At 46.8% G+C, this 27,421-nt stretch overlaps 2 protein-coding genes across 2 annotated transcripts in view; both read left to right on the forward strand.

Moving 5' to 3' along the window:
• COL27A1 (collagen type XXVII alpha 1 chain) overlaps nucleotides 1-7,667 on the forward strand; it is a 147,331-nt gene extending 139,664 nt beyond the window's left edge. The window contains exons 60-61 of the mRNA XM_052645006.1: nucleotides 6,091-6,309; nucleotides 7,521-7,667. Of these exons, the coding sequence (XP_052500966.1) occupies nucleotides 6,091-6,309; nucleotides 7,521-7,667 (366 nt within the window). The remainder of the gene's footprint in view (nucleotides 1-6,090; nucleotides 6,310-7,520) is intronic.
• Nucleotides 7,668-23,395: 15,728 nt separating this feature from the next.
• On the forward strand, nucleotides 23,396-26,675 carry LOC128052795 (alpha-1-acid glycoprotein). Its single transcript, XM_052645350.1, has 6 exons — nucleotides 23,396-23,512; nucleotides 23,899-24,041; nucleotides 24,280-24,350; nucleotides 25,115-25,222; nucleotides 25,365-25,468; nucleotides 26,592-26,675. Exons 1-6 carry the CDS (start codon nucleotides 23,396-23,398, stop codon nucleotides 26,655-26,657), a joined length of 609 nt encoding a protein of 202 aa, XP_052501310.1. The 3' UTR covers nucleotides 26,658-26,675.
• The last annotated feature ends 746 nt before the right edge of the window (nucleotides 26,676-27,421 follow it).

Raw genomic sequence — 27,421 nt, forward strand, 5'->3', positions numbered from 1 at the left:
AGAAACAGCAATTATTTCATCTTTGTTCACAAAGGTGTACTTCCTCAAATTGCTGTAAGTCACTGTTAGCTTTAGAGAACAATTTTCCTTAAACGTGGAAACGAAGATTAATAACTGCCAAACAAAAGTCATAAAAAATTATAATCACCCTCATCAGTTCATTCAGTCCTATGCAATTGATCACTGATCTTGATCTTTTGTTAGCAGTTTCATAATCCAGGTTTTCCTTAGAGTTCTGTAAATCCTTGCCCATTCAGTGGTATGATTTAAAAGGTATCAAAAATCTGTACTTATCAGACTCCTGCCCATGAATCTGAAGATGGAGCACTTTTGCAAAGACATCAGAGTAAAGCAATAAGTATAAATAACAAAAGAAATGACATTTTTTATGCCCACGGTTAAAGATCTGATAAGAGTTCACTATGATGAAGTTGACAAAGAAAATTTTGTTATTTCTGTGACACACAACATTTTAAGATAACTGGAGTTATGATGGATAACATTACATATCAGAATCTCAGGAATTTCATATGATTTCTTAAATATTGTATTAACAAAATATATCCATTTGAGGATATCCATAAAGAAGATGTAGCATTATTTCCTACTTGACAATATTTCCCATGTGACTTCACATGTCAAATAAGCCTACTTAATTTAGTGTCTTTCTTTTTATTAGGAAAGAGAAGGATATTTTGAGATGTTCCAAGGATCCTCTGGAAAACCCCAAAGTTACTTCCAGATCAAAAAGACTTCATTTAGAATTTGACTTGGAGAAGTTTGTCAAAAATATCAAAGATTTTCAACACTTGATTATAAAGAACCACAGATCAGTATTTTTAAAAATGCTTAATTATCTACTTAGCTGAAGTGACAAAGGATTTTAAAAGCAAATAGAGAAGGTTCCATCAGTTCAGTTCAGTTCAGTTGCTCAGTCGTGTCCGACTCTTTGCGACCCCATGAATCGCAGCACACCAGGCCTCCCTGTCCATCACCAACTCCTGGAGTTCACTCAGACTCACGTCCATCGAGTCAGTGATGCCATCCAGCCATCTCATCCTCTGTCGTTCCCTTCTCCTCCTGCCCCCAATCCCTCCCAGCATCAGGGTCTTTTCCAATGAGTCAACTCTTCGCATGAGGTGGCAAAGTACTGGAGTTTCAGCTTTAGCATCATTCCTTCCAAAGAAATCCCAGGGCTGATCTTCAGAATGGACTGGTTGGATCTCCTTGCAGTCCAAGGGACTCTCAAGAGTCTTCTCCAACACCACAGTTCAAAAGCATCAATTCTTCGGTGCTCAGCCTTCTTCACAGTCCAACTCTCTCTCCCATGACTACTAGAAAAACCATAGCCTTGACTAGACGGACCTTAGTCGGCAAAGTAATGTCTCTGCTTTTGAATATTCTATCTAGGTTGGTCATAACTTTCCTTCCAAGGAGTAAGCATCTTTTAATTTCATGGCTGCAGTCACCATAGTTGTGAGCAAAAGTTAGCTGTTTTGTTATTGAGAAGACTGTTTTCTAGGTAATTAAAGATCCAATTAAGACAACATGAAGCTCAGGAGATTATTCTGATAAAACACAAAATCTTTGCTATCTAGCCAGATTACTTAAAAGGTAAAGAATAACTTTTCATACTTTTAACAGGAGCAGATCAATACTCCAAGAAAATGTATCCTTTTAGCAAATGAAAGAAAATTACATAAGAACATTATTGATATTAGTTTATTTTTTTTAAAGCCTCTTATAATAACAATCCAGTTTTAGCCAACTTGACCACACAAAATAATTTTTCTCTCTTCTAACAATATGATTAAACTATCTATAAAATCTTCATTAGACAGTAGACAAAGTCAGCCATCATCCCAAGCTAATTTTTTTGTAATAAAAATAACATGGATTTATTTGGCTAGTAAACACTGGAAAAGTTGTCTATCTGCAGTATATGTAATGCTGTTAACTCTGAAGACATAGCTATTTTAATTAAAACAAATTTAGGCTAGCTTTTATTTACCAAAGTTTATCCCAGATCACCTGAACTTGAAAAACATTTGGATTAGTTTCTGTGTTTCTGAATGTTTAGAGTAACTAATTCATAAGTGCTTATTTTTAAGCCACTTAAACAGAGCTCTTTTACACATTAACTTTGGCTATACCAAATTCAGAGACAGAAAAAAAATCACATATTCATCCAGAGATTACAAAAACACCCAGACCCTGAGACTCCATAGCTTCCTTTCCAAAACTTTAGCCATGAATCAGGTACAATATAAAACTCACTTTTTTGTAAATAACATTTGGCTCCAAATTGTGTCTGGCAGACAGAACAAGTTAAAGTTACGTGCTTCAGCACCTAATGCTCTCTACCAATATTTGTGGAGATGACTTAAGATCTGTATTTGTTCCTGACAAGTAATCTTAAGGAGGCTGAGCACTAGATTTTGAGAAAGAGAGCTTTTATAGCAGTTTGTATTTTGAAAGATCTCTTTCTCTGTTGTTTTATTTTTTTTTCTTCATCCTCAGGCAATTGTAGGCAGAGCTTTAGTTACCTCCCGGGGTGTTTCCATTTCAAAGATTTAATCTTCAAGGGACAGAGAAAGAATGTAAATTTTCTTCTAGGAGTTTTGGTCCCTTTTGTATGGTTTTGGCAGTTCCAGTAAAATGCTGTAGGACTGCCCTGTAATTAGGGTAGTGCTTTATTAAAATAATTCCCTGGGTCAAATGGGGCCTCTTTGGAGTTGAAAATGAAGAGGGGGTCATCTGGATAACCACAGCTGTGGAAATGGTAAACCCACTAGATCAGGCCAATTTTGTGCGCAGGAGATGGGCCTCATCTTAATGTTTTCCATTCACTGTGAGCCTTAGCAGCGATCACTGTGATGGAAGGATGCAACCACGCCAAGAATAAACATCCAGGAGAGGAGGCGCCCCAGGGAAGTATCAGTGGTCTAGGGTCCTTTGTCTTCCCAGCTCCCTCTTTCTTATCCACGATGGCTAGATAACCCTTTTCAGCTTTTCCCTTAAGGGATGCTTTATAGGATGTGTTTGTTAGCTCTGCCTTGTTCAAGGGAAAGCCCAGGGAGCTGAAGATCTTGGAGGAAATGAGAGTATAGCCCAGATGGATCTTTAAGAAAAAGTATGGATTTTAGGGTCTTTAGAGATATTGACCAGTTGATACATTTTGGCAGCCTTGAATAACAACAATTGAGGGCCTATAACAAACAAATCAACCCTCTCAAATAGCCAATTAGCTCCTTTCTTTCCTTCCTGCTGCATAAAATATTTAAGAAAAATTTGAATTTCATTTAAGGTATAGTTTTTCATCTCAGTTTCTACTTCTTGATTTTCTCCTATTATCTTAATCCAAAGTGGGTTACAGGAAAAGTTTGGATGGCACCACTGTGAACCGTCTTCACAGCTGGCCACTTTCCTTCCCAGGGTGTTCCAAGAGACCTCTTAGGGATTGAGGTCTGCATCCACTCACATGATGTGTGCAGGGTCTTTGGGAAGAGCCCTCAGGCCCCTGGAGTATGATATCAGAGACTTGGCGTGCCCCTCAGGATGCTTCCATGGGGTTTTGCATTTATCAAGAACCCCCCTCAGGGTTCTTAGGAGATGCTGACATCAGATGTTTAGGACATTTATATTTGCCCATTAATTCTTTTAGTAACATCATACCAGGGATAGGAGCCACAATACCCCATTGGGTCAGGGATGAAGAATGACAGCGATGAGTGAAGCTTGGACCATGGAGACCGCAGATCTCTGTTATGTCTTCCGTCTGGTGGTCCACTGGCTTCCAGTTGCAAGGCTATTTCACTTTTCTGGCACAACCACCAACTCCATGGTTGTAGGTGGAGGTCTCCTATCCTCCCCATGTACAGGAATATTTCTCTTATGCCTTTATCCCGGAACCTCTCCTTGGGCAGTGACATAGCCTTGTGATCCAATTCACTGTCCTTAACTCTGCCCTCGAGGCATGGAGGACCTTTTGTTGTTGTTTAGTTGCTGACTTGTGTCCGACTCTTTTTCAACCCCGTGGACTGTAGCCCGCCAGGTTCCTCTGTCCATGGGATTTCCCAGGCAAGAATACAGGGGTGGGTTGCCATTTCCTTCTCCAGGCGATCTTTCCAAGCCAAGGATCTAACCCACCCAGAGGACCTTTATACACATTGATTGTCAATTAAAGCCTTAATGGACCATAAAGAAAGCTGAGTGTCCAAGAATTGATGCTTTTGTCTTGTGGTGCTGGAGAAGACTCTTGAGAGTGCCTTGGACTGTGAGGAGATCAAACCAGTCAATCCTAAAGGAAATCAACCCTGAATATTTATTGGAAGGACTGATGCTAAAGCTGAAGCTCTAGTACTTTGACTATTTGATGCGAAGAGCTGACTCGTTAGAAAAGACCCTGATTCTGGAAAAGACTGAAGGCAGGAGTAGAAGGGGACGACAGAGGATGAAATGGTTGGATGGCATCCCTGACTCAGTGGACATGCGTTTGAGCAGGCTTCAGGAGATGGTGAAGGACAGGGAAGCCTAGCGTGCTTCAGTCCATGGGGTCGCAGAGTCAGACACCACTGAGCAACAAGGCCTTTATAATCAGTGGTCTCAGTGGCTAGTAAGAGCCTATGGCCTTGATCACACTGCTCTGGGAAGACTGTTGGATTATCAAGGCAGGCGTGACCTTTGGGGTTGGATCTTCCCCAGTGGCTCGGCAGTCAAGAGTCCGCCTGCAATCGGAAGATGCAGCAGGAGCTGCGGGTTCGAGTCCTGGGTCGGAAAGAGCCACTGAAGAAGGAAATGGCAATCCATTCCAGTATTTTTCCCTGGAAAATCCCATGGCCAGAGGAGCCTGGTGGGCTATATATAGTCCATGGGGTTGCAGAAGAGTCGGACGCGGATTGGTGACTAAACAACAATGATCACAGCAACGTGCGAAAGCACACTGCAGTGAGACAGAGTCCTTTCCCAGATGCTAACACCCACCTGAATTAGGTGGTTAGTAAGCAAGCTGCAGGTCCAGGGCCTCCTCGCCATGGACAGCAAGGGAGACTGTGCAGTCCTGCCTACTACGCCAATTGTTATGTACCTCTCAATCTATCAATAACCATGTCATGGTCGGACCAGCCTTCGTGGTTCTTATTATGATTTCAAGATGACCTTCAGCAATAACTATCAGGAAACTTTGAAAAAAGTAAAGGTTTATTACTTACAGGACCTGGAATTTACACAGCCCACCTAGAGCCACACTGGGGTCATGGGTAGAGAGAGAGAGATGGTGCATGGGCCTGGGGTTCTGCTTTTATTGGGGTGGGGGTGCACTAAGGTTTCGTAAGCTCAGTCTTCATTGGTGAATTTAAAATATAAGGGCTAGAATTTAAAGCATGGAGAGAGAAGAAAGAAGTAGCCCAAGTGGTCGGTTATTGAAATCAATCCAGAGCTCAAAAACAAAGGGGCCTCAGTACTGGAGGTGGCCTGGCTCTTTATCTAGTCCCGTGGCTGGCAGGGTATTTATAGGAAGTAGTCTGCCTTTGAAGTGGATGCCTCTTTGAAGTGGATGTCTAAGCAATCAAAGCTTAAGTCAGACACTTGCATCACAAAAACGAGAAAACCCAACTGTCAGGACTTACAGTCCATTTAAGCCCCAAATCCTGCCCTTTCGTTTGCTGTCAGGCCTGTCTTTGCCAGCAGCACCCACCCCACCCTACTTGGAGCTTGGGACTTAGAAATGTGGTGAAGCCACTTCTCATTTCCTTTGCCCTCTAAGAGCCTCTCGATCCTGGGCAAGATCCTCTCCCTCTCTGAGCCTCTGTATCCCCGCTCAGCCCCGGAGACAGTACATCAGGACCCTCGCGGCTCTGGCTGGAGTCAGGCAGACCTGGTTCTTTCCCTTCCTTACTCCTTGGCTGTGGGACTAACTCACACCCACCTCAGTATTTCTGTCTCTCGAGTGAGCAACACCTCTGGGACCGTGGCTGGGAATTGCTTCCCAGGAAAGGGCTTGTGCCTGGACCTTCCAGAGGAAAGTGAGGAATTCGGAGAACGGTGGACAGCCAAGTCCAACCCTGCCTGACCGCTGTGTCTCCTCCACAGGTGGAGTTTGCCATCAGCCGGGTCCAGATGAATTTTCTGCACCTGCTAAGCTCTGAGGTGACACAGCAGATCACCATCCACTGCCTTAACATGACCGTGTGGCAGGAGGGCACCGGGCAGACCCCAGCTAAGCAGGCTGTGCGCTTCCGGGCCTGGAACGGGCAGATCTTTGAGGCCGGGGGTCAGTTCAGTCCAGAAGTGTCCATGGATGGCTGCAAGGTAACTCTTGGGGCCCTTCATAGGCCCCTCATGCACAGATAAATGTAAAAACACGTTCTTATATATAACAATTTTATACTATACTATATTAGTATAACATATACTATACTATAATTTATACTATACTATATATTAGTATAATTTTATACTATACTATAATATATATGTATGCATATATTTTTTATCTTTGTGTAATAATTTTTTATAGCAGTTTTATAAAATTGCTTTCATCCTCTTTCCTCCCTGGGAAACTTTCAAGGGAAGGTCTGGGCTGGTAGATTGGTACTTATTTGCAAGTCTACTTATAGAAGGATATATTTCTACTCTTCTCTCTGCCCCCTGCCCTCTGGTTAATTTCTTTCTCTTAACCTGCTTGTTTTCCAAGGCTTAAAACAGGCTGGGTTGTAATTGAAGAGGGAGACAGAAAGTCATCCAAAAAACCAGTCTCACAATATTAAACAAAACCAGTAATGTGCAGTGTTACTGAGGATGTGGGGAAACCCAACACTCTCACACAAAGCTATTTGGAAAAATTAAAAATAAATTGGTAGAGGTTTTCAGGGCAGCAGCTACATATATATCTCCAATATATATTCAGAGCCTTACAAATGTACCTATCCGTTGATCCAGCAAATTGATACTTCTGGAATTTGTTCTAAGGTCACAATATGCACAAGTTTAGCTACAATGATATTCATGACAGTTTTATGTATAGGAATCAAAATAGTGGAAGCAATCTAAATGGACACAAACAGGTCATTGTGACAGTGAAATGCCATGTGGACATTAAAAATTGTGAAGAAAGATGATGAAAGGGAGAACGTTCCTGGTGGTCCAGTGGTTAAGAATCCACCTGCCAATGCAGGGGACACAGGTTCAATTCCTGGTCTGGGAAGGTCCCTCATGTCTCAGAGCAACTGAGCCTGTGTACCACAAGAACTGAGGCCTGGGCACCCTAGAACCTATGCTCTGCAACAGGAGAAGCCGTGGCAATGAGAAGCCTGTGCAGTGTAACTAGAGAGTAGCCCCTGCTCATTGCAACTAGAGAAAGCCCTCGCACAGCAAAACAAAACAAAACAAAACCAAACCCAGTGCAGCCAAAAAAATAAATAAATATTTTAAAAAGAAGAAGAAAGATGATGGGGAAAGGCACGTGATACATAATGAGGACCATGGTGGATGTGTGTGTACCCCTTTCCCTCCACCCTCAGATCCAGGATGGCCGCTGGCATCAGACACTCTTCACCTTCCGGACCCAGGACCCCCAGCAGCTGCCCATTGTCGGCGTGGACAACCTCCCTCCTGCCTCATCAGGGAAGCAGTACCGCCTCGAAGTTGGACCTGCGTGCTTCCTCTGACCTCTGACCTCCTGGCTCCTCTAGGCCTCGAGGAGGAGGGAAGAGGAGAAAGAGGCAAAGGGAGGGTACCTAGGGGTAGGTGGGCCCAGGAAAGGCAGCTCACCTGCTGAAGGATCCTTGAGCAGACCCCAGCTGTTATCTGCCCAGTGGAAGAGGCTGAAGGGTAGCAGGACACACGAGGTGTCCTTGGGAACAGCTGATCCCAACTCAGCCCCAAGCACCAACCAAAGAGCCAGCCAGAGCAAGCTGGGCCTGCAACCCGCCTGAGCCCCACGGCCTGTCTCCCAGCTCTGCGGCCACCCGCTTTCCTTGCCCAGCTTCCTGCTCAAAGAGCCCCACCTTCCAGCCAGCTTGAGAGAAGGGGGCATCTTGTCAACTGGTCCCTGCCAGGGAGCTTTGATGTGCAATATTAGAGAGGAGACATGAAAAAAGGAGAAAAGGAAAGAAAGAAGTATATATATATTATTTAAACAAACACAAAGAAGGTGCGTTACTATTTTTTTTTTTTTCATCTGAGAAAGAGGTGAGAAGGGGAGAGAGCAGCCAGGGGGTGGGAAGCAATGGATGCAGAGAGGGAGAGGTGAGGTCCTCGGGGCTGGCCAGGGGGTGGGAAGCGATGGATGCAGAGAGGGAGAGGTGAGGTCCTCGGGGCTGGGGGTGTCCATGTCTGCTACCTCCCACTGTGAAATCGCTGGTGCTCACAATTGTCTTGTAGTGTATGTGATTTTTTTAAGGAAAAAACAAAACAACTCTATTTAAGATTCTGAAGGTGCTACCATTTTGCCACAGACTTTGAAGAAACATTTAGATGTGGGGTATCATCCACGTTTTTCTCTCTCCTCCAAATGACAAAGTTTGGGGAATTTTTTAAATTTTCCTAGTGTCACCCTTGTGCTCATCAGGTAATCTGTTAAGGAGGTGGGGAAAGAAGGTAAAAGTAAAAAAAAAAAAAAGGCAAAGCAAAAAAACAAAAAACAACCAGAAACAGAAGTAGGAAAGATTTACCTTTTAACTTATGGACTTTAAAATGCTTGTCCTCTGAAGGCAGGGGGAGGCCTGAGCATGAAGGATCTTATTTTGGCCTTTCTTGGTCTTGGAGGGAAGTTAGCTTATCTTGGATGGCGTGATCTAGACTTGGGAGTCCTGACCTTGAGTTTTGACCTTGCAGAAACCAGTGAGGAGAATGGCGCTGGGTCAGGACTGGCCTTGGAGGTGGAATGTAAATACGGACCTATCTCATGAAGGCACAGACCATCTCCTAAGGTCTTCCATTCTGGAGTTTATCCTTCCAAGATAACAGTCATCACTCTTGCTTTTTCACTGTCATTCAATTCTGTAGAAACCCAGTGTTGCTAACTCCAAGTGTAAACGTGGGCGCAGGAGAAAGGCTTGTTGTGGGAATCTCAGAGTTCAGCATGGCAGGGCTCACCAGGGTAATCTGAATTGTCCTGTATCAATGAACCAGTCAGCATCCAGGTTGGATTTTTGAGGTCATTTTAACTATGGAATTATTTTTATAGAAGGGGAAATTTCATGTGAAAGTCTGTTTGTGTGTTTCTCTCTTTTTTTCTTTCTAAAGTTGTGTCTCTTTGGGAATTGGATTTGATTTTCCTTATTTAATACCTCACTCTGGCCCACCCTCCCCTACCCCCACTTCCTATCTCCCTGCCCTGCCCACCGCCCCCTTGCTCCTGGAAGTGCGTTTTTTGTAGCAGCTCGGGCCTCATCTCAGCGCTCGGTCTACAGGCCGCCAGTCTTCACCTGGCCTTTGTCCCAGCGTCTGTCTTGTCCTTGGGTTTCTCTGCTGTCCTCGTTCACGTCTCTGTCCACATGTCAATGTGTTAAAACCCAAGTGGGTTCTGTTTCTCCCTTCTGGATTTTAAATAAATATTTAAAACTGAGGCAATGGAATGACGCTCCTGTGGCTGCGTGCTTCTTTGAAGAGACCGGAGGGAAGTTTCTGGCATGGCTGAGGGTTGGAGGAGGTGTGGAGGGGTGGTGGGGTGCCCTGTTTATGCAGCTTCCCCCAAAAGAGAGGGGACAGGGAGAGATATGGTGTCTTAGAGTGAGAGGGCCTAAAAATGAGGGAGTCGGGTCCTGCAGGATCCCACTGGTGTCTTAGGGCCGCTGTAACAGTACCACAACCCTGGTGCCTTAGAAGAGCAGAAAGGGGCCTGAGGATCAGCCGCCGTCATGAACAACACAGTAACTATCCGAACCAGGAAGTTCACGAGCAACCGGCTGCTTCAGGGGAAAGGCATGGTCATCGACGTGCTTCACCCTGAAAAGACAATAGTACCTAAAACAGAAAATGTGGGAAACTGGCCAAAACACACAAGACCACACCAGATGTCATCTTTGTGTTTGAATTCAGAACCCATTTTGGTGGTGGCCAGACGATGGTGTTGGGGAAGGCTCTTGAGAGTCTCTCTTGACTTTGGCATGATTTACGATTCCTTGGATTATGTGAAGAAGAACGAGTCCAAACAAAGCATTGAGAGACATGGCCTGTATGAGAAGAAAAAGACCTCAAGGAAACAGCAGAAGGAACTCAAGAACAGAATGAAGAAAGTTCAGTTCAGTCGCTCAGTCGTGTCTGACTCTTTGCAACCCCATGGACTACAGCATGCCAGACCTCCCTGTCCATCACCAACTCCCGGAGTTTACCCAAACTCAAGTCCGTTGAGTCAGTGATGCCATCTAACCATCTCATCCTCTGTCATCCCCTTCTTCTCCTGCCTTCAGTCTTTCCCAGCATCGGGGTCTTTGCAAATGAGTCAGTTCTTCGCACCAGGTGGCCAAAATATTGGAGTTTCAGTTTCAGCATCAGTCTTTCCAATGAATATTCAGGACTAATTTCCTTTAGTATGGACAGGTTGGATCTCCTTGCAGTCCAAGGGACTCTCAAGAGTCTTCTCCAACACTGCAGTTAAACATCAATTCTTTGGCACTCAGCTTTCTTTATAATCCAACTCTTACATCCATACATGACTACTGGAAAAACCATAACTTTGACTAGACAGACCTTTGTCGGTAATGTCTCTGCTTTTTAATATGCTGTCTAGGTTGGTCATAGCTTTTCTTCCAAAGAGCAAGCGTTTTTTAATTTCATGGCTGCAGTCACCATCTGCAGTGATTTTGGAGCCCCCCCAAAATAAAGTCTCTCACTATTTCCACTGCTTCCCCATCTATTTTCCATGAAGTGATGGGACCGGATGCCATGATCTTAGTTGTCTAAATGTTGAGTTTTAAGCCAACTTTTTTACTCTCCTCTTTCACTTTCATCAAGAGGCTTTTTAGTTCTTTGTTGCTTTCTGCCCTAAGGGTGGTGTCATCTGCATGTCTGAGGTTATTGACATTTCTCCTGGCAGTCTTGATTCCATCCTGTGCTTCTTCCAGCCCAGCGTTTCTCATGATGTACTCTGCCTATAAGTTAAACAAGCAGGGTGACAATATACAGCCTTGCTGTACTCCTTTCCTAATTTGGAACCAATCTGTTGTTCCATATCCAGTTCTAACTGTTGCATCTTGACCTGCATACAGGTTTCTCAAGAGGCAGGTCAGGTGGTCTGGTATTCCCATCTCTTTCAGAATTTTCCACAGTTTATTGTGATCCACACAGTCAAAGGCTTTGGCATAGTCAATAAAGCAGAAGTAGATGTTTTTCTGGAACTCTCTTGCTTTTTTGATGATCCAGCGGATGTTGGCAATTTGATCTCTGGTTCCTCTGCCTTTTCTAAATCCAGCTTGAACATCTGGAAGTTCACGGCTCATGTACTGTTGAAGCATGCCCCTGGAAAACCTCTATGGATATTTTGTATAAATGGAATCTTAGTGGTATCTGACCTTTTGTGAATGAATGCTTTCATGCAACATAATGTTTTCAAGTTTCATCCTTATAGCATGGATCAAGACTTCATTCTTTTTCACAGCTGCATAGTATTTCCTTGTGTGGATAGACCAAATTCTGTTTATTCATTCATCCATTGATAACCTGTGGGTTGTTTCCATCTTTTGGTGATTGCTAGTAGTGCTTACCTGTGAGATTCTTGAGAGAAGCCCTCACAGCACCTGCTTTGGAAGAAGCGAGTGAGAACCTGGCAGATAGAGTTAGCTGGAGTCAGTGAATAAATATACAGGACACACAGATACATTTGAATCTCAGATAAACGGTAAGTATGTTTTTAGCATAAGTATGTCCCATTCAGGACTTCCCAGGTAGCTGTAGTGGTGAAGAATCCTCCTGCCAATGCAGGAGACACAAGAGATAAGAGTTCAATCCCTGGCTCAGGAATATCCCTTGGAGTTGGAAATGGCAACCTGTTCCAGTACTCTTGCCTGGAAAATTCCATAAACAGAGGAGCCTAACGGGCTACAGTCCATGGGGTCCCAAAGAGTCAGACACAACTAAGTGACTGAGCACACACACGTGCATGCACACACACACACGTCCCATTCAGTATTGGGGACATACGTATACCTGCCAGACCTGAAACCCGTATCTCCTGACTCAGTTCAGAGTACTTTCTTCTTTAGCTTGTTGCTCCTTTCCTGGGATGTTGGAGAAATCAGAACATTTCTGCCCTTCTCATTTACAAGACAGAACAAATCATGAGAAGTTGAGCTCATATCCAGGATTTTATGTTTTAAAGACTAGCTGTAAGGTTGTAGGTCATCAGTCCACAGCTGGGTCTTCCCTACCCTCCCCATCCTGGCATCTGTCCCAGACTGTGAGCCCCTGGAGTCACTGTCCTGCGGTGACTCTAAGACTTCCATCCATGGAGCCCAGGATTTGCGGTCTGAAAGGGCTTGGAGATTTTCACATCCTAGATACACTCTCCTGTTTGACAAAGAGGTACCCCATGATTCAGTTAAATTGACATAAAATGAATCATCACAGGCTAAGGCTAAGAGAGAGTGAATAGAGGTTAGTCAGACATTGGAAAGGCATTGGGAGGAGAGGGAACAGTTGAGGCCTGGAAGTAAAGAAGCACTGCGTATCTGGGGAGCAGCAAGGAGTCCCAGGTGGCACTAGTGGTAAAGAACCTGCTTGCCCGTGCAGGAGACATAAAAGACACAGGTTCGATCCCAGGGTCGGGAAGATCCCCTGGAGGAGTGCTTGGCAACCCACTCCGGTATTCTTGCCAGGAGAATCTCATGAACAGAGGAGTCTGGAGGGCTACAGTCCATAGGGTCGCAGAGAGTCAGACACGACTGAAGCGACTTAGCACGCTTGCATACAAGTAATTCAAAGTGGTACCAGAGGGTCAGGGGAAGCCTGGGGTATTGGGTTGGGAATAGGACAAGCCGCAGGTTTGTACAGGAGAGCAGGGTTTGCGTTGGCCAGATGGAGTCTGTGCTGTGATGGGGCACTCAAGCGGAGCTGTCCAGGGGCAAATGACCAAACTGAGAGGACAGGTCAGAGGGGTGCAACCTAGTCTGTGTTCCGGAGAGTCATCAGCCGTGAAGACTCAAAAGGTGAGAGAGGCAGGAAGAAGGGCCAGAGGGAAAAGAGAAGAATTATGCTAAAGCTACGCTGCTCAGCACCCTCGGCACAGGCTCCCTTCCAGGAGGCCTCTGTGACCTGACCGGGGAAGCCAGTGAAACGGGGCCAGCTTGTTCCCAGCAAGGGCAGGTAGAAAGTGTCAGGGACAGAAGACAGCTCTTCCCGACACAGCTAAGGAGGACAGCCCCAGGGGAAAGCCCAGGCCTGCGTTCACTCTGTCCCCAGCGAATCAAGGACTGCCATATTTCACAATGACCAGCAACCTGGTGCTGGGTAAGTGAGAGAGGGATGGGAGAGAAGGGGGGGAGGCTGGCAGGTGGATTCCAATCTCAGCTTCCTGACTGTCAAGTGGCCCTGGGCAAGTCATTCTCTCTGGTCCTCCGTTTTTCCCCAGCAAAAAGGGGGTGACATGTCTTTCCCTGCTTGCAAACCACAGACCAGGTGATTGTTCTATTAATACAATATTTGGATGAACCAGGTGAAATGGAATGATATTCAACTTTTTTTTTTTATCTCCAAAGTCCACAGTTTTCATATGGTTCAACCCCTAATAACACCTTTCAAAATAACAGTGGTTACACTTTCTCGCACACTTTCTGTGAACCAGGAGCCATGTGGAACGTGACCCGTGTTCACCTCACGCACCGTCTCAGAGGCACGCGTTATTGCCCTGGCTCTTCCAACGAGGGAACTAAAGTCCAAAGAGGTTAAATAAGTTGTACAAGATAACAAAACAGGATCTGGACTTAGGCAAATATTTTGGGGGTATTTCGTTAGTCCAGACACAAAGTTCTTAATTCAGACTGTTTGCTTTGCTGGTGTATTCTTGTGGTGGCTCGTGCAGAAGATCACGTATTCGTTGTCAGACACAGAGCTCAGCCGTGGCTTGTATAAAATGGCCAGAAATACATATAAAGTGGTTTTCTTAGGAAGTGAATCATTTCAGAGTGGTGCCTTTCCCTGGTTATTGAAGCCTCACCTTTTCACCATGTCACCTTAACCCTCTGTGTGTATGTTAGTCGCTAAGTTGTGTGCGGCTCTTTGCGACCCCATGGACTGTAGCCTCCAGGCTCCTCTGTCCATGGGATTTTCCAGGCAAGAATACTGACGTGAATTGCCAGTTTCTTCTCCAGGGCATCTTCCTGACCCAGGTCACTCGTTTTTCTCATGTATCTAATGCGGGGTGAGGAGCTATTTTGTGAATCTGATAGAGACATATTTTTGCATGTTGGTATCTTGAGAAGGGGCATGTAACTTGCTATCAGCTGAAATATTTATATAATGCAGGAGTCTGTCTTTCCTTCCTCACCACCCCACTTCTCATTAAACAGATGGTGATGATTACTATAATAGGAGAACCCTTAGAAGCAAGTTTGTTTCATCTAATATTTAGTTCATCTAAATGTGAACAGATTGAATGCACATAACAATCCAATGAGTAGAATTTATTACTATTATTCCCACTTTACAGTTAGGGAAATTGAGATAAGAGAAGTTAGATAACTTGCCCAAGGTCACACAGTAAGCAAGCGGTAAAACTAGGACATCTGGTCCCATAACTTCATGGCAAATAGAAGGGGAAAAGTTGGAAGCAGTGGCAGATTTCCTCTTCCTGGGCTCTGAAATCACTGTGGTTGGTGACTGCTGCCATGAAATTAGAAGATGGTTGCTTCTTCTCAGGAAAGCTACGACAAACCTAGACAGTGTGTTAAAAGCAAAGACATCACTTTGCCAACAGAGGTCCATATAGTCAAGGCTGTGGTCTTCTCAGTAGTCAGGTATGAATGTGAGAGCTGGACGATAAAGAAGGCTGAGCGCCAAAGAAATGATGCTTTCAAACTGTGTGCTGGAGAAGACTCTTGAGAATCCCTTGGACAGCAAGATCAAACCAGTCAATCTTAAAGGATCAACCCCGAATACTCTTTGGAAGGACTGATGCTGAAGCTGAAGCTCCAGTAGTTTGGCCACCTGATGCAAACAACTCACTCACTGGAAAAGGCCCTGAAGCTGGGAAAGATTGAAGGCAGAAGGAGAAGTGGGCGACAGAGGGTGAGATGGCTGTATGACATCACTGATTCAGTGGACATGAACTTGGGCAAACTCCGGGAGATAATGAGGGCTGGGAAAGCCTGGCAGGCTGAAGTCCATGGGGTCACAAAGAGTCAGACATGACTTAGCAATTGAACAACAACAAAACCAGGACAGCTCCTTGACCAGCACCCTACCCTGCTCTGATTGCTTTTCTGTCTCTTTCCTGCCAAACTTCTCTTGACATGGTGCCAGGGACAGATGAAAGGGCAGGCTGGGGAGGGCTGCTGAAGACCTCAGTTTATGGAGGTTCCAAACCATCCTTGAAATGTATTAATAAAAAGGTGGAGAAAATTGTACTGTGTGAGGATGAGTGGTGGGTGTGCTTGGAGAAACTACTTGGCTGGCCTCTTGGGAGGAGAGTGAGACACACCCCCGCCTGCCACAAGGGGCAGCCTGGGGGTGAGAAGGGTGAGGACCACTCACCCCTTCCCAGGGGATGCACTCCACTTACTCCCTGGAAGGGGAACTTTCATTTTTCTCTCCTCTGCTCACATACTTTTGGCCACAAAGTGTGTGGATTTTCTCCCACACCAAGCAATTCTCTGACTTTCCAGACACCAACTGTGTGTACTTAGTCACTCAGTCGTGTCCACCTCTTTGCAACCCCATGGGCTGTAGCCCACCAGGCTCCTCTGTCCGTGGGTCTCCCAGCAAGAATACTGGGTGGGTGGCCATGTCCTTCTCCAGGAGATCTTCCTGACCCAAGGATTGAACCCATGTCCCCTGAGTTTCCTGCACTGGCAGGTGGGTTCTTTACTACTGTACACTTGGGAAGCCCAAGACACCAACTGGGTATCCTACAATTCAGTTCCATTCTGATACTGTTATGGAACCAAACTTGGGTCTACTTGCCATATACACAGCAAAGCCAGTCTACTGACGCTGGGTTGTGGTGAAGCAAAGTCCAGCATTTATTGCAGGCACCAAGCGGGAGGAACGGGCAACTCATGCTCAAAAGACTAGAACTCCCCAATGGTGTTCAGCAAGGGTTTTAAAAGAAAGTGTTAGGGGAGAGGGTCCTAGGATGTAAGATCAGTTCGTGGACCTTCTTCTGACTTGGTGGTGGTGAGGTGACAGGGGGATATTTCAGAAATCTTGATCATCAACCTTCTGGTTTCAACTAGTCTAGGATCTACATGCTTGTGGTCAGCATGTCGTCCCCATCCTCCACTGGGGTACAGGTCTTAGTTTCTGCAGAACAACTCAAAGATAACCATCAAATTGCTATCTAAATCCCTTCCGGAGGGACTAGGAATCCTGCGTCTATATTGTCCTACTTATTGACTGCTTAAGCCTGCTCTTTGGAACTCAAGGAAAGGCTTAGAAAGGTGCAAAGACCTTGCAGGGTCCTGCTCAGTTTCAATCTCCCCTTTTCTTTGATACCCCTCTATTATGAGGGAAACAGGGGTTGAACAAGAAAGGAAATAAAAGTTTGGATAGATAGATTCATCATAAACTCAGTAAGGACACTTGGATTTAGGGGGACTTGGTTTCAACACTAATCAGGCTGAGCATCAAATCCTGCAGGTTAAGGGCTCAGACGCACAAGACTGTCCCCATTGCAATGGCAATCACAAGTGCAGGTTGTCCCCTGTGCGTCCAACTCACCAGCTCTAAATCACAGACTCCCATAACCCCTTCTTTGGGTTTGACCATTTATTAGAACAGCTCACAGAATTCAGAAGGTCATTTACTTACTAGATTACCAGTTTAGTATAAAAGGATACAATTCAGGAATAGTCAGATAGCAGTGATGCCCAGGGCAAGGTATGTGGGAAAGAGCACAGGACTTCCATGCATTCTTTGGATCGGCCACCTACCCAGCACCTCCACATGTCCCAACTCCGACTTCACTGAAAGCACCTTTACCTGGGCATGGCTGATTAAATCATTGTTCATCATTAGTGACCAAGTCCATCTCCAGCATCCGTTCCCTTCTCAGAGATGAGGGGGTGGAGCTGAAATTTTCAACCCTCTAATCACAAAGTCGGTCCCCATTCTGAGGGTATCCAGGAGCCCCCAGCCAAGGGACATCTCATTAGTCTACAAAAAGACAAGTCTCGCTTTGGAGATCCCAGGAGTTGTTATGACCTGTGTTACCAGAAATGGAGGTAGACATCAAGCATATGTTTCTTATTACAGTCAGTCCCCTACATACAAATGAGGTCTGTGCAGAGCGTGCCTTTGTAAGTCTGGTATATTCGTAAGTCCAACAAAGTGAGCCTAGGTACTCAACTAACACAGTTGGCTGTATAGTACTGTACTGTAGTAGGTTTACATTACTTTTCACACAAATAATACATAAAAAAACAAACAAAAAATAAAGGAAACATTTTTAATCTTACAGCACAGTACCTTGAAAAGTACAGTAATACAGTACAGCAGCTGGCATACAGGGGCTGGCGTCGAGTGAACAGTCAAGAGTTATGATTGGAGGGGTGAGAAGAGGGGGGAGATGGTAGAGCTGAAGGATCTTAGGAGATGGAGGGCAAGCTGCAATTTCACGCCTGATGCTGATGGAACACACGTTCACAACTTGCAGGTTCGTATGCAGGGCACTTTCTGTATATCACACTCACTGTCTATGGTTCTGCTTCAGGAGGCATGCAGGTTAGGCCAGAGCTGAATTGCTCTGGGCAAAAGAAAGACCGCGTCCTGCCATTTACTGGCCCTCCCTGTTCACCCTTTGCCCACACAGGGGGCGACCCTAGCATTTCTGCGCACGAACAAATGAAGGCCCACAGACCACTGTTCTAAATAACTAAACATTAAACATCAAAAGCTTTCAAATAAAGCTGACTCTTTAAAATTAATATTTGGGAAATTTAAGCAATGGATTAAGGTTTGTTCAAAAGTTTATAAAGCTATAAATCATTCACCATGCTAGCATTCAACCTCGAGCTGCTGATGCCAAGAATCAGATCCATGCCTAACGTGTTCAGATCAGATCAGTCGCTCAGTCATGTCCGACTCTTTGCGACCCCATGAACCGCAGCACGCCAGGCCTCCCTGTCCATCACCAACTCCCGGAGTTCACTCAGACTCATGTCCATCGAGTCGGTGATGCCGTCCAGCCATCTCATCCTCTGTCGTCCCCTTTTCCTGCTGCCCCCAATCCCTCCCAGCATCAGAGTCTTTTCCAATGAGTCAACTCTTCACATGAGGTGGCCAAAGTACTGGAGTTTCAGCTTCAGCATCATTCCTGTGTCACGTCTACCTATACATGAATTTAAGAGGAACATGAATGATTGCACTTTGCAAAATATTTCTTGGCTACCACATGCAACTGTTGCAAATATTGCCTAGTTCTAGTTTAGGAGGGCCTTCCCAACCACAGGTTGCAAAAAAAAAAAAGTGGTTTCTCATTACTATTGGGAGGCAAGGGCTAATGCGGTAAGAAAGTATGGCCTTTATGTACAGAGGGAGGAAAGAGAAAGTTAATTAATCTGTCTTTTTCTGTAGTCAGATCCAAGCTCATACACCCCACACACAGGGAGGTCAAATGGAGACATCAGAGTCTGGAGCAGAGAAAGCTAATCGAGGTGCCAACATGGAAAATGGAGACTTAGGCCTGTCTCAAGTCCATCTGGTTAGCTGGCTGGGGCACAGGGTTTTTAGAGGCAGGAAGGGTGAAAAGGAGAGAGGTGTAGGATGCGTGATCAGCTTGTGAATCTTCCGATTGGTTGGTGGGGAGGTAACAGGCGGTTGTTTCAGAAATCTCCATCATCAGCTTTCTGCTTCCAACTAGTCTGGTGTCTGCGTGCTCATGGTCAGGATGTCGTCCCCATCCTCCACCTGGGTACAGGTCTTAGTTTCTGCAAAACAACTCAAAGATAAACATCAAATTGTTATCTACATCCCTTCCGGAGGACTAGGAGTCCTGTGTCCTTGTTGTCCTAATCATTAACTGCTTGAGCCTGCTCTTTGGAACTCAGAGAAGGTCTAGGAGACATAAGCCTTCCTACCACACCCCCCTTTTTTCTTTCTATCACCAAGAAGTGGAGGGGTTTTTATTTTACCTGGGAGGGCCTTGCAGGGTCCTGCTAGGTTTCACTACCTCGAAGTCCACTCAAATCTTCCCTGGACTCGGAAGTGGGTCTGAAGTGATGGAGGCATCAGCCTCCATCACTCTGAACCCATCACATGCTCCAGCCACACAGACCATCCTAATCGTACTGCTATCTCCCGTGTCAGCAGTAGCATCACCCTCAAAACCTTGGGATGTTTGGGAAGAGCACGTGGTGTTTCAAGGAGAGAGCACAAGATGGGAAGACTTGTTCCGCTGGGCTCTGAACATGGTTGGCTGTGACAAAAGGCATTTAGGGTTATGGGTCACCCTGTGCCAGTACCAGGCGGCAGATCCCAAGTGACAGAGGTTCTTGTGTGTTGTTGCGTGAACTTGTGTGTGTGTGTGTCCATGTGTGTGTGATATGTGGGGACCTGGAAAGATCTGGGCTCCAGGTAAGAACCTCACTAGCCCCGTCTCGGTAGCAGTGTGCCCACACGGCGTTCAGCATGTCCTTACATAGTGTCTTGAAACTGCCCACTTCCATCATCTCTCACCTGGACCACTGCATCTGCCCAGCTGCTCTGCCAAGTCCGTTCTCCTGTGCTTGTCCTTCCCGTCCCCTGTTCTTCTCACTGCAGACGGTGGGCTCTCTCTAAAGGGCAAATCTGATATTACCCCTCTGCACACACCTCACTTAAAATCTTTCTGTTTCTCCCCAGTGCCCTCAGAGGACACTGCAAACTCTTCGGCCTGGTTCCATGCTCTGCAGCTTGAGTTCCCACCAAGAGTGCCACCCCCAGCATCAGCCTCCATCCCTCTGACCCCATCACAGGCTCTGGTCACACAGGCTGTCTCGATCCTTCTGGCATCACCCTCTCCCTTACCTGCGCTGTTCCCTCCTGAAGCGCTCCAATCGTGTTTGCAAGACTCCAGGTGGGGCAGTGCAAGGTCAAGACACTAACTGAGCTGATAAAAACAGAAAAAGAAGGGAAATTCTAGTTCCGACAAGGGCGTCGGGGGAGAGACTCGTTTCCGCACTGCCCTATCGGCGCAGCATTAAAGGCTGTTAGTGCTTTTTGATTCGTCGTGGTTTTGCTTTCTCTCTTTTGGGGGTGAAGTGTTTTTTTAAAATTTAAATAAACTTAATTGAGGTATACTAGGCGTACAATAAGGGTTTCCTCAGTGGCTCTGTGGTAGAAGAAACCCCCTGCAACGCAGCAGTCACTGGAGACGCGGGTTCGATCCCTGGGTGGGGAAGATCCCCTGGAGGAGGGCATGGCAACCCACTCCAGCATTCTTGCCTGGAGAATCGCATAGACGGAGGAACCCAGTGGGCTATGTCCATGGGGTCACAAAGAATCGAACACGACTGAAGCGACTTAGCATGCACAGCATACAAAAAAATTCACACGTTTTCAATTTCCAGCTCAGAGTTTCACAAATGTACATATCAATACGTGTGTAACCACCACCAGAATGAAAATATAGAACATGGTCATCTACTTCAAAAAGTTCTCTCGCGTCCCTGGGCAAATTGCCAAGGCAACCACTGATCTGATTTCTACCATTATAATTAGTTTTGACTGTTCTAGAACTTCATATAAGTGGACTCACACAGTCTGTGTGCTGGGTTTTTTTTTGTTTAATGTTTATTTATTAGACTGCACCGAGTGTTAGTTGCAGCAGCTGGGATCTTAATTACAGCATGTGGGATTTTGTGTGGCCTGTGAGCTCATAGTTGAGGCATGTAGGACCTAGTTTCCTGACCAGGGATGGAACCCGGGCCCCTGTCAGGAGCATGGAGTCTTAGCAGCTGGGCCACCCGGAAAGTCCAGTCTCTGAGCTGCTCAGTCTAGCTCTTTCTTCCTTTTGAGGGGGGCTGCACTGGGTCTTCGTTGCTATTCGCGGGCTTTCTCTAGTTGCAGTGAGCAGGGGCTACTCTTCCCTGTGGTGCGTGGGCTTCTCACTGTTGCAGAACACAAGCTCTAGAGCGTGAGCTCGGTAGTTGCGGCACACGAGCTCACTTGTCCCACTGCACGTGGGATCTTCCTGGACCAGGGATTGAACCTATGTTCCCTGAATTGGCAGGTGGACTCCCAACCACTGGACCATCAGAGAAGCCTGAGTCTGGTTTCTTTCGTTCAGCCTGTTTTTGAAATTCATTTACTTTGTTGTATATATCTGTAGTTCATTCTTGTTTTGTTGCTAAGTATTATTCCATTGTATAAAAATAACAGTTTGTTTTTCCATTTTCCTTTTGACAGATACCTGAGTTGTTTGTCTTGGGGTTATTTATTTTTATTTATTGGGGGAAGCTTTTAAATATCACTAGTCTTGTATCTTTAAAGACATATGCTTTTCTTTCTCTTGAAAGAAAATTCAGATGGTCTCTGACATATCTTCAGAGGAAAAATTACAATCTAAAACATTATAGGCAATTGCGTCTCAATAAAGTTGGGAAAAAAAATAAATAAAATGCTCTAGGTATAAAGAAAGGACATGTTTAGGGAAGTTAGAATCCAGAAAGTGAATGAAAGGTTATTCATCCATTCAAATTACAACTGCTGACTATACTGACACAGGAAAAATTATTCAAATATATGAAATGAATAAGAATACAAAATTGTAAGCCTATCATAATAATATTTTTGGAATCTATACAAATAAAGATTTGACTTCATCACATAGAAATGCAAATGAACAGTGGAATTATTTATTCCAAGGTTTATACTGAGTGTCTGCTCCTTGCTGGGCACTGTTCCAGGACTGGGAACATATGGGTAAAAAGAAAGGCAAGCTCCCTGCTCAACCAGCAGGGGGTGGAGAAAACACAGGGACCATTTCCTGTTTTAGACGTTGAGAGACGGTTTAAGTAGTATCGGATAGGCCAAAATATTCATTCATCTCTTGTATCATCTTATGGAAAAACTCGAGTGAACTTTTTGGCCAACCCAATACATTTGCTTCCCTGATGGCTCAGACGGTAAAGAATCTGCCTGCAGTGCAGGAGACGTGGGTTCGATCCGTGAGTTGGGAAGATCCTCAGGAGAAGGGAATGGTTACCCACTCCAGTATTCTGGCCTGGAGAATTCCATGGATTGTATAGTCCACGGAGTTGAAAAAAGTCAGGTACGACTGAGCGACTTTCACTTACTCACTCAGTACTGGAAATAGATATTCAACTTAGAGGTCCCTTTCTTTTGGAAATCCCTGCCTCCAGGATTGAGTTGGGGCCTCTCTGGATCTTTGTTGTTTCACAGTTGTCCCCACACTCATTTGAGATTGATCCCATGTTTGCCCACACCTCCTACCCCTAAATCCCTCCCCCACTCATTCCCATATACACCACACTCTCCTGGGCACTCTCTAAGCTGCCTTCAGCACTTGATTTACAGCTGGGTCCTTTAAGAGAGTTGGACTCTAAAGAAGGCTGCGCGCTGAAGAATTGATGCTTTTGAACTGTGGTGTTGGAGAAGACTCTTGAGAGTCCCTTGGACTGCAAGGAGATCCAACCAGTCCATCCTAAAGGAGATCAGTCCTGGGTGTTCATTGGAAGGACTGATGCTGAAGCTGAAACTCCAATACTTTGGCCACCAGATGCCAAGACTCATTTGAAAAGACCCTGATGCTGGGAAATATTGAAGGCAGAAGAAGGGGATGACACAGGATGAGATGGTTGGATGGCATCGCCGACTCAATGCACATGAGTTTGAGTAAACTCTGGGAGTCGGTGATGGACAGGGAGGCCTGGCATGCTGCAGTCCATAGGGTCGCAGAGTCAGACATGACTGAGTGACTGAACTGACTGACTGGCCTTTGAGTCTTGGCGCTTAATAGAACAGGAATTGAATGGAAACAGGAGACTTTGTTTACAGGCCCCTCAATCATTATCTAAACACATTAACTCCTCCAGGTTAGGGACCCAAATTAGACCCAGGCTTGCAAGCTTTACCTACAGCTGGCTTTGCAGGAAGGATGGAAGGATTTGTGCAAGACATTTCACAAGAGTTTGCTGAATTGTGTCACAGCTGGGTCCTAGGGACCCGCCCACAGCTCCTTTAAAAGTCACTGACGTCTTCCAGCCACCAGCTTGCTTGGCTGCAGGTGTCTCCTGGTCTCAGCATGGCACTGCTTTGGGCTCTCGCTGTCCTGAGCCTCCTTCCCCTGCTGGATGCCCAGAGCCCCGAGTGCGCCAACCTGATGACAGCGGCACCCATTAGCAATGCCACCATGGACTGGGTAAGTGCCCGACTCCCTGAGCACCGTGGGCAGCTGCTTCCCTCCCTGGGCTTTCCTTTGCCCTCCTGATACCCCCGTTTTCTCTCCTGGAGCCTGGGCTGAAATTCTGACCAGCCTCCAGAGACATTTCTCTGCTTCTAAACTCAGAGGTCTCCTTGCAAGGTCCCTCAGCAGGGAACAACTCTGTCCTAGGTGGGGAGGGACTGCCCAGGGGCTGGGGGGCATTTGAGGAGATACCTAGTTCCCTGAGTGAGCTCTTGTATGATCGCTCCTCATCTGGGGCCCCAGTCTTCTTGTTTGCAAAAACGGGGCAGAGATCTGCTAAGCCTCATCCCTGCTGACTATCAAGGATTTGGCTCCATCACCAATTCCTGGCTTCTCCCCAGCTCTCTGGCAAGTGGTTTTACATTGGCTCCGCTTTCCGAAACCCTGAGTACAATGAGTCGGCTAGAGCAATCCAGGCGGCTTTCTTTTACTTTGAGCCCAGGCATGCAGAGGACAAGCTGATCGTCAGACAGTACCAGACCATGTGAGAGCCCACACTGCCAGCCCCAGCTTCTGGCTTTCACTCCCAGCTGCAGAAAATCCTTGAGCGAGTCCAACTTTCCTCCTGGCCTCAGCCTCAGCCTTCCCATCGATGGAATTGCGGGGGGAAGGGAAGGGGACACTGACTCTAATTGTCATTTGACTTGTTGACTGCGATGGGTGGTCGAGCACTTCTCTTTGACCGTCTTACTGTTTTTCTCCCCGCTTCTATCCTGCTGTAGTGCGGACAAGTGTGTCTACAACTGCAGCCACATAAACGTCTATCGTCAGAATGGGACCTTGTCTAAATTTGGTGAGAGCTAACCTTCAGGTGGAGGGCTGCTGTGTGGAGAGGGGAAATGGTGGGTTGTCCAGCCTCAAGGAGGGGGCCTGGAGGACTTCTTATATCTCTGTGGTCCTAGCACCTGCACACAGCAAATAATCAGTAATAACTGCCAGTATTTTCAAGTTCTTGCTGTGTGCCAGGCACTGTTCGAAATGTTTCACATTTAATCCCCTTCATACTAACAGCCCTAGGAGGACATCATAGTGATCAGATGGGGAAAGAGAGAAACAGAGATGTCAAGGAGTTTCCCCGAGGTCACACAGCTTATAATTAGAACTAGGATCTAAACCTCAGGCTGGCTCCAGCCATACATCTCAGTCAATTACTTCATATCTTCTGCGAGCTAAAGGTGGGAGCCTGTATGGGGCAGGCAGTGGCTTCACTCACGTCCCACTAACACTGCAAAGAGGGCACCCAGTAGGAGCCGGTGGAATTGAACAGATGTCACTTTGCAGCCCCGAGGCTCCTGTCTGAGTCTGGTTTCCTCATCTGTAAAATGGAGAGATAAAGGCCTTGACAACCATGGTCCACGTGAGGCTCCTAAGATTGTACACATGGTGGGCACTCGGTCCGGAGCCTGGCACACAGCAGGAGCAAGGGACCAGCGGCCCCAGGGAACCCCTGGCCTTCATGGACTGGCTGTGTGGCCTTGGGCACATCCCTGTTCCTGGCCCATGAGATGGGAACAGTTGTGGTTTCCTGTGGTCTCACCAGAGTCTTCTCTTTTTCAGAGATGGACAGAGAACACTTTGCTGACCTGCTGCTCAGCAAGCACTTCAGGACCTTCATGCTTGCTGCCTCCTGGAATGGCACAAAGAACGTGGGGGTGTCCTTCTATGGTAGATGTCCCAAACCCCTACTCCACCCAAGCCTCACCCCAGGACCACCACTCCCCAGGCTAGATCCCCAGAGCCCCAGCCCTCCCTGGCCTCCCACTCAGGCCTCCCGCATCCCCACCTGGCCCCTTGCTCCCTCTTGCAGCTGACAAGCCAGAGGTGACCCAGGAGCAGAAGAAAGAGTTCCTAGATGTTATCAAGTGCATAGGCATCCAGGAATCAGAAATCATATACACCGATGAGAAGAAGGTGAGTGCAAGGAGGTGGGTAGTGCTCACCCTGAGGGTGGTCCCACCTTGGGCAGCCTCAGAGGCCTAGAGAGGGACGCTGTCAGTCAAGGCTGCACAGCGAGACAGGACATCCTGATCAAGCACCGGCTTCCCTGCAGGAGCCCCGGGGGATGGATGAGTGTCCAAGAGGGAAAAGTCACTGGGAAATCAGAGAGGATGCCTGGAGTATGTGGGGGGGGGACTGGAAAACCTAACAGGAGGGGAAGAGCAGAGCCAAGTTGTGGCAAACGGAAAAGGGACACATCCAGGGGATGATCATTTACAGCCGCTGCCTGCCACACCCCAGGCCTCTAACGCCTGTGTGATGGGCAATAGGTCTTATGGTTTTGGAGTCACCCCAACCGCAAGTCTAGGACCGCTGTCCTGATTTTTGCTCTAACAGAATTTTCTGTATCCTCTTAATCTGTGTTAAATGAAAGGCTTTACTTGGTCTTGTCCTGTGCAATATCTGAAGTCACAGAGCTGGTGAGCTGGCTACCCTTTTTTGATATACGTGAAATACTTTCACGATTATTAAAATGAAAACATCTCCATCTGCCTGCCACTGAAGGTCATTTCCCATGACCACCAGTAGCGCAAATCACCACCCGCCATTTTCGGGAACCTTGGAAAAGAGCTTATGAATACAGGCACCGGATTTGGTCCTGCGGCCAGCAGCCTACCTCCCCCATCTGCTGGCTGGGGGGACAGGCCCCAGGCCACCCTGAACCTCCCTCTCATCATCTTCAAAACGGTGCGAGGAATCCAGGAGATCAACTGAAGGGCAGACAGGGCATGAGTGCTCAGACACGCCAGTTGTTGAGGGTTTGAGCCTCTGTTTCAGTGGTGAATAAGCTGAGATGTGGAGAGAGGAAATAATCTGCCCAAGGTCACCCAGCTGGAGCCCTGTGTGGGCTGGTGCCACAGTCCAGAGCTCATTCCCCTCCGAAGACCCAGAGTCTCTTTCTGGCCGACCCCTCCCTTCACCCCTGCTCCGTGCCCGCTGCCAGGCCTGGCCCATCGGTCTCCTGAGCTCAGTTGGGCCTGCCTTCTGCCCAGCCCAGCCCACCCTTCCCTGGCCACGCACTGTCTTCTCCCACTAGGATGCGTGTGGGCCACTGCAGAAGCAGCACGAGGAGGAAAGGAAGAAGGAGACGGAAGGGTCCTAGTACTGGGCCAGGATCGTGGGGGCTATGAGGGCCCACCCGCAGCCCCCTGCTCACCCTTTGTAACTCAGTTCCCTCGGCTGCATCAATAAAGTTTGTTTTGGTGTAGTCAGGTTGTCCTTTACGTGTTCATTCATTCATTCATTCATTCATGTGCCCACCTGAGTCAACTGAGGTCAGCCCTGGCTGATCAACTGCCCTGAGTCAATCCCTGGTTGGAAGAGCCCTTGCTATAGTCCCCAGCACATGTGCCAGAATGGACAGCTATATGTACTGAGTGCCTTGGGAGCCCAGCACAGGGAAGTTTCCTTCTAGTGGGGAAGTCTGGGAAGGCTACCTGGAAGGGGCACCTGAACCACTCTAGAAAGATTAGAGCTTGATAGTACCTGCTGTTCCCACTGAAGCCAAAGATCTGTTTAAGGAATATTGAGGAAGAGGACCGTGAGCAGGAGGTCAGGTAGACAGAGGGTGGTGAAGACTCAGGAGTGTGGTGCCAAGCACCAGGGTCCTTACTTTATTAATAGATGTCACCCTGGCCATCTGGGGAGATGAGTTGGGAGGGGCAAGGCAGGAGGCAGGGAGACCAGCTCGGAGTCTTCCATGAGCCTCCTGGAAGAGGCAGGTGCCTGGGCCAGGGCAGGGGCCGGATAGAGGAGGCTCAGAGGACTCGGGGCCAGGCCAGAGGGGCTGTGTGTCTCCTTGAGGTGTCCCCAGAGTGCCTGCCTGTCACCCAGAAGGAAGAAAGGACACCTAGGGGTAAGGAGGGT

Source organism: Budorcas taxicolor, chromosome 8 (genome assembly GCF_023091745.1).
Source record: "Budorcas taxicolor isolate Tak-1 chromosome 8, Takin1.1, whole genome shotgun sequence".
NCBI classification, from domain to species: domain Eukaryota; kingdom Metazoa; phylum Chordata; class Mammalia; order Artiodactyla; family Bovidae; genus Budorcas; species Budorcas taxicolor.

Coding starts and splice junctions, on each gene's coding strand:
- LOC128052795 (XM_052645350.1), top strand. CDS start 23,396: ATGGCACTGCTTTGGGCTCTCGCTGTCCTGAGCCTCCTTCCCCTGCTG. Junction 23,513..23,898: donor GCAATGCCACCATGGACTGG/GTAAGTGCCCGA, acceptor GCTTCTCCCCAG/CTCTCTGGCAAGTGGTTTTA. Junction 24,042..24,279: donor GTCAGACAGTACCAGACCAT/GTGAGAGCCCAC, acceptor ATCCTGCTGTAG/TGCGGACAAGTGTGTCTACA.